The sequence below is a fragment of the Pavona decussata genome, unplaced genomic scaffold (genome assembly GCF_977016875.1).
Source record: "Pavona decussata unplaced genomic scaffold, jaPavDecu1.1 SCAFFOLD_87, whole genome shotgun sequence".
Taxonomy (NCBI): domain Eukaryota; kingdom Metazoa; phylum Cnidaria; class Anthozoa; order Scleractinia; family Agariciidae; genus Pavona; species Pavona decussata.
In genome coordinates, this window is record NW_028145504.1 from 3919181 (window position 1) to 3930000 (window position 10820).

The 10820-nt window shown below is 37.4% G+C and overlaps 1 protein-coding gene across 1 annotated transcript; it reads left to right on the plus strand.

Moving 5' to 3' along the window:
- LOC146474860 (uncharacterized) lies at positions 1 to 7363 on the plus strand. Its single transcript, XM_085116278.1, has 7 exons — positions 1 to 124; positions 2418 to 2466; positions 2758 to 2877; positions 4317 to 4472; positions 4869 to 5018; positions 5736 to 5897; positions 7111 to 7363. The coding sequence occupies exons 1-6, from the start codon at positions 14 to 16 to the stop codon at positions 5888 to 5890; spliced, it is 741 nt and encodes a 246-aa protein (XP_084972404.1). The 5' UTR covers positions 1 to 13; the 3' UTR covers positions 5891 to 5897; positions 7111 to 7363.
- The last annotated feature ends 3457 nt before the right edge of the window (positions 7364 to 10820 follow it).

Sequence of the window (10820 nt, forward strand, 5' to 3'; positions counted from 1 at the left end):
AACGCAGCCAAAGATGATACGTGTGGTTACCATTATTGCAGTTTACCTATGTGCCACTCAGCCGGGCTGTTTGGCAAAATCCAAGCACGGTGTTAACCTACAAAGTGAATCAGACTTGAACCAGGTAAGTTACACTGTCGGGATTTAATCTATTCAATAAAAAAATATTCTTTTAAGAGTTGAATTTTTTTTTTTCGAAAATTTATTGCTTTACACATACGCTCAAAAGAAATCTCCCCAAATTTTCTGGTGTAACGTTTTGTTACTTCAGGGAGTGTAAGGTTTCCAACACTGTTCTGGGTGGACCAACAAATGTCGGCAAAAGAAAAACTGTCGTAACGTTGAGAAAAGCTTAACATCTCTTTGCTCTGACCCCTCTGGGACACGCATTGGTTACTGTTCATATAATATAATACCTGTGAAGTACTCCATCAAATAAAGTTATTGCTTCCACATTTTGGGTTGCTTCAGGTTCCGCTTTCTCTCTCCGTCGTTTGAAAATTGATCGTCCAAAAACTCCAATAGACATAAATAAGTTTCAGTACTAGTGGTATCGGTTCTCCCCGTAACGAAAATCACTATCGCGTGCTATTTAATAGACCAAAACTGCTAAATAAATCGCCATAATATCTTTATGATCTTCTCATTAAGCGAAGTACATATGGAGTGTTGGTATTTCAGCAGATGTTATTTAACAATTATTCCATGAGCGCGCGTTGGATATGAGATGGTAAATAGCCAACGAGGGGCAAAGCGCCGAGTTGGCTATAACCAATCTCATATCCAACAAGCGCGAATGGAATAATTGTTTTATTAAATTCTCCCCGTTTGGATATTGCTGTTGAAGTTCACTGAATTTTATTTAAAGTAAAAATTTCTTTCAAATTAAAACGACCGGATGTTGAGGCAACTTCCGACCAAAGTGAAACGTAATGATCACATGACACGTACAACTCTTTGCAAACGGAGTAAATGAAAAATCGAAAGGGAAGTAGACCGGACACAGCGGGGCATTTCAAATTCAAGAAACGTTCAAGTGTACGAGTAACAACCTTTCTGAGACAAGCATTCAAGAGCTTTTGAAGTTCCAGCTAATCGAGAAGCGTAATAGTTGTGCACATTTGAGCAAATTTTTTGCTGTGTAGTGCCGAGCGAAGGAAGAGATCAAGGACGGCTTTTTTTATGCTGAACTGAATTCCTCGCAGACGTTTTAAAACACTTACGGCAAGCCGAGTCCAAGTGTACTAGGTACAACCTAACTGAGACAAGCATTCAGTGCAAGTTTTTAAACTTCAAGCTTATCGAGAAGCGTAAGAGCTGTGCACATTTGTACAAACGTTTCGCTGAGTGGTGCCGAGTGACGGCAACGAACATTATGGCCGCCGCTCGTACGCTCATAAATGTGTAGAAACAGAAAGGCAGGCATTAAGCTCTTCTTGAGAAATTTCTTCGATCGGTTTTAACCTCTTACCGCCAGAATTTGCGAGCCATCCTGAAATTTTTGAAGGTAACCAGTTGTTATTGTTGTTGTAGTTGTTGTATGATCTAAATCGTAAAATTGTGCAATTTTTCTGATTTTAAAGGAAACTTCAGAGATACGTACCATTAAATAGTGTCATACCGAACTTTGTGGCTTTTATTGTTGTTATATTGAGATGGCATTGCCTGGTATTTCTTTCCTTTTTTTTTTTTTTTTTCCATTTTTCCGAAGAAACTTTCGCTTCCCGCCGAAAAAATTTTTTAGCTTAGCGACACCTGGGGCAATCGTTTCCAATGAGGTCAAACTACGGTATATATAAACAATATCCTCCATTTGGCGCGAAAATATGCTCAGATATTTGTCTGCGGACATTATCTGTTCCGAGAAGCGAACAGTTTTCCGAGAGCGAAGCTCGAGGAAAACTGTGAGCTTCAAGGAGCAGATAATGTCACGAAGGCAATTAGTGCTACGTTGTCAATCACTGTTACAATAAACGTCGTTGGTGTTGCACGCGACTGCATGAAATATGTTAGATTATATTTATTCAGTTACACAGTAAAATAAGTATTTAGGTAGAGGTACAAATGATTGAGAGAGAATACAATAACAATAATAGGGGAGAAAGGACAGTGAAAGTAAAATGAGACTAATAATCAACTTAAACAAATAGAATTATTGTTGCTCTTTTTGTCTGTAGATCGTCTTTTTCTTACTGGTCCATGTCTCACAAATCCAGTCCAGTCCAATCCAGTCTACCTCTTACAATTTGCCCTGAAATAGGGTGGGCGTTTCTTAAAGCGCTCTACACACATCCGCCCAAGAATTTAAAACCATTTAAACAAGAGAGTGTGTTTTCTCGAGCAAACAAAGTATTCTATCGATTTGCCAGAAGCAGCTAGGTTACTCTAAACAGTCATAATGTTACTGGTTGTTGTAGGGATTGATTGACAGCACCAGACAAGTCGAAGATGTCTTTGTTGGTGATGGTAAGTTCTTTCATCTTGCGAAAGCATTTGGCTGGCCCGGTGATAAAGTTAATTGTTTCCTATCCCAGTTCCTGGAAATAATGTCTTCTTCTTTCCTTCATTAAAGTTTTATAATTTACAAAGAAGATTGTAAATTAAATGTTATGTACGACACGGAACCCAGACAAAATGTCCCTTTCAAATGTAGATCGAATTGCTGACGACAGCATTTTTTATCAGCAAATTTGATACCTTAATGACCTTAATAAATATCACTCCAACCTTGCTTCACTAACACGTATATTTATCTAGATAGCCAGTGTCAGGACAGGATTAGCGACCTTGAATGTCACTTTATAAAAACATCCTTTGGAGGGCAGTGTAATTTGCGACACAACAAATATTTATGTCCAAAAACCTGTGATGCTTGTGGTAAGTGTTTTGTCAATCGATGTTGTTTGAATTAATCAGTTTAAAAAAGGAAATTGTCAGACAGTGCTGTGCTAACATTGTGCGCGAGTAAGATAAGAGTACACGCCAAAAACGAAAGAGAAAACGTAATTAATTTATGTTCGTGTTCACCAGCAAAATAGTTACTCAACACAAGCTCACACCATCCAGCAAGGGAAGTGAGAAAGAAGTAGACGATTCCTCGGGTAAAGCAAACATTCAGTTCCACCCACACTCCGCCTTGTGCATTTGCCTGCTTGTCCCAATGTTTGCAAAGGCTAATTTACGCGTGCCTATCCTGGATTTCTCGGTCCGACTCGCCGTTAAGTTTCTGCCAGTCGGCCTACTAACCATATACTAGAATAAATCTACTAGTGTTCTATCACGAATGCCGTTCTCTGATTGACTACGCTACTCGCTATCTATTCTGTGATAGATAGTGAGTAGCGTTTTTCAACAAAAAGGCGTACGCCTCGTCGCGTTTTCGAAGTTCCTGCAATGAGGAAATAGATAATTTACTTGTTTAGTTTTGAACGACTAGTAGATTTATACTAATATCATTAGATTATTCGCTCTAGCTTTCTATGCGTGATAGCTGATTCAGGCCTCGCCCTCATCAAATATCACGCGATAGAAATCTCGAGCTCATAATCTAATTGTTAATTAGTAACAACTGTTTATTATTCCAAGATGGATCAGAAACGTTCAAAAGAAATGCACATAGAGGAGGAAAAGAAATCGAATCGGATATATTAGATTGAGATTGCTTTCTGTCTTTACACAAAAGTATGTCCCGAAACACAATTGAAGTTAGTGGGAATAAGGCAAGTGGCAGAAACACAAACCTAGCTGGAGTTTTAACAGCCTCAGGAGAACATTTAAGCATACTAAAATGCTGTCTTCTATGCTTTGAGTTGTTTGGCCTTTTAAAGGCATATCTGTCTATGAAGCTAGTTTGATCTGTTCCGATGCTTTAGTTGAGAATTCAAGTTGCGGAAAGTTGTTGCTTTTACGAAAATGCAAGCTGAGTGTTTTTCGCATTTTTAACAACACATTTCCTCATCCGAAAACAGAAGTAATTAGTTTTGCAGTGTTACATAATTCTCAGATGATACTGACTTTGCCGAAGGAAAATTTTAAATTTTCTTTGCAACTGTTTCTGGATTTCTGAGGCGATGAAGGCCTTCGAAATAGATATCTACCGAAGTGAACTGTATTTTATGAAATAAAGGCCTTTAAAAATAGTTGTCTAACTTTGCAAGGGGTTATCAAAAATGGTTTTCGGTCAAACGTAATACTTTATTCAAATGGATACAGCGTGAAGACAGTCGAAGGCGAGAAGACTGACAAACAATTCTATAATCAGTCATGCATTTATTATAACAACTTTTGCAACTTGTTCATTTCCTCCTTTCCACTAGCGAAAGAGTGCAGGGAGAGGACAGTGGATGGCGATTGTTGCAATTTTCCGTTTGTATACAAGGGAAACGAGCAAAACTCGTGCATAGGAAGTGGCAGGAAGTGGTGTGCAACCACCTACAACTACGATCAAGACAAGAAGTGGGGTTGGTGTGGAGGTAAGAATTTACGAAGGGTTAGCAGAAAGAGAGGAAGATTAAGTATGGGTGACACGAATTCCACGTTCGTTCGCCGGTTCGTTCGTTCTTTCTTTCTTCGTTTGACCTTTTGTTGCATTTGTAGTTTATTAATTTATTTTATGTTATTTATTTAAAAGTTGTATTTGTTGCCATTTATGGAAAAAGGAGACATCTTAAGATGGCGTGTATCGAAATTGTCCTTTTCGAAGCAAACGAATGAAGCAAGTTCGTATACAGGAAGCGGTGAAAATAAATTTCTATGCTCTCCAAGGGTTATTATCGCAAATGGTCTTTGACCAAACAGAGCTCAAGTATTTCCTAGTTAATTTTTTATTCAAACAATTGTCATATACTAAAGATTTTCGAATTCTTTAGGGTGCAGCGTGAAGACAGTGGACGGCGTGTGTTGCTATTTTCCGTTTCTGTACAGAGGATTCGAGCAACACTTGTGCATAGGAGGTAGCAGGAAGTGGTGCGCAACTACGTACAACTATGATCAACACAAGAAGTGGGGATGGTGTGGAGGTACGAATTTTACAGAGGCATTTTAAAACAAGAAAACCAAGAACTCAGAACCAAAACATACGATAGATGCAGAGTTTTCGTTAATGGCTATACAGCTATTTCAATTAACGTTATCGGATCAAAGCGTAAAGCTTAAAGACATCTTCAAAGAGGCTGCCACCTCATCCACTTAATATCCTAACATTTCTTTCATCCAAATGGCTTGCCATCGTATATCTTCACTGGACGGACGATTTTCATGAACTTATTCATAAAAAATCCACATAATTTTGAGGTCTTGTCTTACAGCTTTATACTTTGATCCGACAACGTTAATTGAAATAGCTGTATGATAAAAAATCAAATCAATTTCAAAAGCAACGTGGGTTATTCGCCCATAAACACAAATTTGATGGAAACAGTACATATATCACTATTTAAGGAGCTTAAATCATAAACGATTTTCTGTCTAGTCAGTCTAACTGAGCCTTTCATTTCGTTGTTCTCACCTTACCCAGAAGACTTAGTTTCTTTCTTTCGTTCGTTCGTTCATTCATTCAATAATTCGTTCATTGATTCATTTATTCTTTCATTCATTCATTCATTCATTCATTCATTCATTCATTCCTTCCTTCGTTTGTCCGTTCGTTCATTTGTTTGTTTGTTTATTTGCTTAGTTATCTATTTATTTATCTATGGTTTATATTAAATTATATATCGGTGTCCTTACCACTGTAGGGGGAAAGTGCAGCGTGAAGACGGTGGACGGCGTGTGTTGCAGTTTTCCGTTTCTGTACAAAGGAACCCAGCAGAACTCATGCATAGGAAGTGGCAGGAAATGGTGTGGAACTACTTACAACTATGATCAAGACAAGAAGTGGGGATGGTGCTGATTTGAAGGTAGGTTTTAGAGGATCCGAATCAGTCACACCTTTATTATTGTTATTTGGGACCAAATTACGCATCGATCGTAAAGACAAAAAGATGTAGAGTACAGCCTGTATAGCTAACAAAAATATTGTTTGTATCTTCAATCTGAAATACCATCGCTTTTCATCTTGTTCAAGTTTCAAACAAAGGTATTATAGAGCAGCGGTTTATAGTGAGAACGTTTATGCTACACTTTTATCGGTGACTTAAAATAATGGACGAGGAAAATCGCCCCTAAATTTGCACAGGTGACCGAAATCACGCTTGACATCGCCGCAACACCATTGCTTAAATTGTATGAACAATTTTCTGTGTAAAATGACCTTAGGTTTGACATAGTCTATTGCCACATTTAAACCTCTACACAGCAAAAACGAAGCAATACATATAGCTTCAGTAATGTGACCATTGTACTATTTAGCAATGTAAATGCAAAATATCCTTGCATCATTCGGCGGATGAAATTAAAAATTCCAATTTTTCCCTCTCAGTGACAGGCCTAGGCTACAGTAAATCTTATTAGAAGTCCTTTTTCCGCTCTCTCATCAGTCTCTCGTTACAGGAGCAAACAGCCTCCCAGTTGAATCGTATGTTACAAACGACAAAGCATGTTAAAGGTGTAGTCTCACCGATATTTAATGTGAAAAAACATAGTTGTATTGATGAACCTTGCATGATGTTAAAATAGTGGTTCAGTGTCGTTAACAATCACCCTATAAGTATACATAGTCTAGTATTTGTTATCGTTTGTTTCGGATGGCTTGAATGGAAATGGATTACAAACAATTTTGTCAAGTTGAGAAATCAGTTGAATGGAGAAATCAGTTAATACTGGTTTTCCTTCCGATGCTCTACGGACAATTTCATGTTAGAGTAAAGGTTGCATCAGGGTTGCATGTTGCATGTTGCATGTTGCATGTTGCATGTTGCATGTTTTATCAAAATACAGCAAAATGTCCTTGAAATTACCCCTTTAAGAACCAGACAGTATTCTCGAGAAACTATGATCTAGAACTCAAAATAAAATTTAATGTCTGAGTAAATATTGATATATATCACAAGGCTAGCGCACCATATACAGACTATACACACAGGTAAGGTAATCGGTCATGCCGCCATGTCTATTTTCCGCTTTTATAAAAGCGGGAATCTAACTCTTTATGCGTTTTATGTCTCGCCACAGGCTGAGGTCAATCATGAGAACGAAGAGGCCCTGACTTCCAAAAATACATAGCGAAGAAAACGAGTGCAACTGTAATAATGTGCAATCTGTAGTGGAAATAGTAATGGTAATGGGAGTCGCTGATTTTCACAGTCAAACATGAATCATAGTTCAACATGGCGCTTTACAAATTACTGGTGTCAGCATATAGGGACACCAAGCCTGTAGCAACTGCTAATGTAAAGTAAATAGCAAAATAGATTAAATAAAATCAAAATCAGGAGAGATCAATGTTTGTGATTGGTTTTCTATTAATGGAGAAGAGTTACATTTGAAATTTAAGCTCTAGGATACAATTCCCGAGTAATGTAGTACACAAACCACTGCAGATTTTTATAAGGAAGTGTGCTGCCCAGACTGTCAAACTATGACATTTTATTTGATGGGCATGGCTTAGGACCTTACGAAAAAAATTCGTTGGTCTTGACATGTCTACTGATCATTGCATCAAGTAGAATAAAGCATAAAATGAATCGTACACTTTTCAACTGACTTGCAGGGGTGATTTTAAGGAAGAAAGTCGTACAAAAATTTATGATCCAAAATTATAGGATAACAAAAGCAATTAATCACCTCAACAATTTGCCGAGCCTTGCGAACCGGACAAACAGTTTAAAACTTTGACTGTGTTGTGGTCTTAAGTGTGACTATTGGGTTTCCTTGCCACCAAGATTGGTTCGATTTCAGGCCAAAACATTAAAACCATCTCTTGTAGCTAAATAAATAAATGAGTATTCAACGTGCTTCGCAATTCTCCTCTATCACGGCAATTTTATACTTTCGTGCAGGCCAGTTAGTTATAGCGAAAATCTATCGACAGCACTGAAATTAAAAAGAGCACCTTAAATTTATTAAAATGGACAAAGTTGAGTGTCTTGCCTTTTAAAATAGTTAAGATACAGTTCTTTTAAGTTTGAAAATTTTACAGACGTTTGAAAAATTTCCTAAATTTACGGTGCAATATCTTCGGTATTTTAACAGCCGAGACCCTCAAACATGACCATTTTATTAATTATAAGGTGCTCGTTCCAGCAATTGAAGTGGATTTCCGCTGCTTTTCCTACATAAAAATTTAACATTACTTTCTATATACCTTTCAGTATTTCAATTGTAACAATTCTGTTCAGGTTTTAATCAGGAGACTCAGGGTTAAATATGAAGAGCCAAAGTGATTACATCCAAAGCACCGTCCAGGAAAACAAAGTGAGAACCTATTATTACTATACCGTTCTTGTTAGGTTTTTCTCGGTACTTTTTTTCGTCTTTTTTACGCACACACATCATTACTTTTCAAGTATCACCTGTCATGTCGGAACTGTGTTTTTATTCAGTGAACGTTACTTCAAAATTTGCTTTTAACATATTATAGAACAAATAACAATAAAAGGAACAAGCTCACGGTAAATAAGCCCTCCTTCTATAAACTTAGAACGTCCAATTTACACCTCACTTTTTTGGTGCGTCGAGGACAATTGAAGTTCATTAAACCTGCACTCTGTTTACCTTTTTTCAAAATAAAATTCATTACATTTTGCTTGTTTAGTTTGGTTTACCTCTTTCTGGAGACTAATTACAATTAACGCCACGCCACAATTAACGCCAAAAATCGTGGCCAAAAATCGGTAAGATAATTAGTCAGTAAAGTCCCAACTGACAAATGACACCTTTTGATGAATAGTAAACTTAACATTGCTATCACAGAGATCACCTTTTTAATTAGCCTTCCTTAAGTTATGACCTTATAACAATGATGCTTCACTTGGAGTTCCTTCTGATTAATTGTTTTAACAGGTTTAACTTGAAGCGTTGGCTGAATAAATTGTGGCCTATAGAGTCTTTAGGTCTTGGTAAAGTGGCTCGCCGTAACATCTCTCTTGTTTCTGTCTCACACTTGTAAGCAAATAAGACAATAATTCATTGAAATAAAAAGGATCATGATCTAATTTATGATTTTGGCACCGTTTATGAATACAAAGAGCCGAACTGCAAAAAACAAGTGAAAAAAAGAAAGAAACAGCAGGTGTTCCAACTTATTCGCTCGCTGTTTTGGAATTCGATACAAATAACGAATTTGTAATGATTATTTCCATGGAGTCAGACACAACAGCCAGTCAGGTGTAAATCAACAATTTGCCAAACTTTTTCTGAGTCAAACAAAACCACCAACAGTATAAATTAACAAGTAAAATTTTTCTCTCAGATTTGCAGGCATCGTTTCACTATGCACTGCCCCGTAAGTTTTCTGTTTTCAGTTCTGTTTCTGCGCTCTATTCAGTTTACAGTGCAGTCTGAGGGCTCCGGCGGCTTCAGATATTTTGACTTCGATGTGGAAGCCTTTCATCGCCTCACAAGTCACAAAATATCTTCTTCTGTTGTTGATTCAATGGAAGATTGTACTTTTGCGTGCCTTGCACACTGGGAGTGCTTCTCGTTTAACTTGGGAAATCCGATTTTAAAGAAATACGATTGTGAGTTAATCCGAACTGATAAGTACAACAGTAAATCCACGTACAATCACAGCAAAGACTTCCATCATTTCTTTATCAGGGTGAGTATTGAAATGAAAATTTGAGAGTTGTTAGATCTTCAAAATGTTAATTATATTCCATAACAGATTAAATGGAAAAGGAACGGGACTCGAAGAGCGGTCGAAGACGTTGAGAAAAAATTTACCCGCACCAATGAACATACATTACCAGGTTTCCCTGAAAAAATAACTCGAAAAATGCTAAAATCTCTTCTAGCGCGGGTAAGAAACTAATGGCCCTTTTAGGTAGTGCATATATAGTAGCTGAATGACCAGGTCGATCGGTTATTTCCCAAATCGCGAACATTGTCGCACAGACCTCGACAGAAGCAAGGAATAGGAGCGACTTAAATAAAGAGCCCTCGGTGCATTACCGACCTAAAGTGCATTTCAAATCACTTTTTCTTGTTTTAGCTCCGATTCATAGGATTTGTTGCATGTGGTCTCGAATTCCTTCAGGAAACGTTACTCCAATATTTTTCCAGGGATTTGCCGTTTTTATCACTAAGCGAAACGCAAAGCAGCGGATAAAACATAGAAACAGAACATTTAGAAAAATACCATAAATTTATAAGCCCCCGGCTTCTATATAGGCTTCTTAGCCTTTAACACATTTGATATTGTAAATAGTTAAGAGCAATTCTCCAGGAAAGTGAAGCAAAGTTGGAAATGAAAAATTTTAACCCCTCTTCAATTTTTGTGTGTAGGTAGGTTACCTTGGGGGATAGACAAAAACAACCATATTTGGATCGGCTGATGTATCGTTGCCATGGTAACCGCACTATATGACCTCGGCCTTGGGACCATGTTTTGAGCAAAAGTTCCACTGTCAAAAAGTAAAAGTCGAGTCTGGTTCTCGGGTGTATGTGAACCAATTCAAATGAAATTCATACAGATGGTAGAACCACTCTCCCAGTTTATAAAATTTGCCGTTACAATAATTTGGGTTTCATAAACGAGAAGAAAATGGTCGTCCTACTATGTTCCCTGTCAGCCATTTAGACAAGCAGGAAAAACAAGCACAACGATATTCGTTATTTCTCCGAAAGTACTCTTTCCACATAAACCAAATTAGCAGCAGAGATTACATAGATATTGACGTTTCTAAATATCATAAAATCAATTTGGGGAAAACTATACTCTG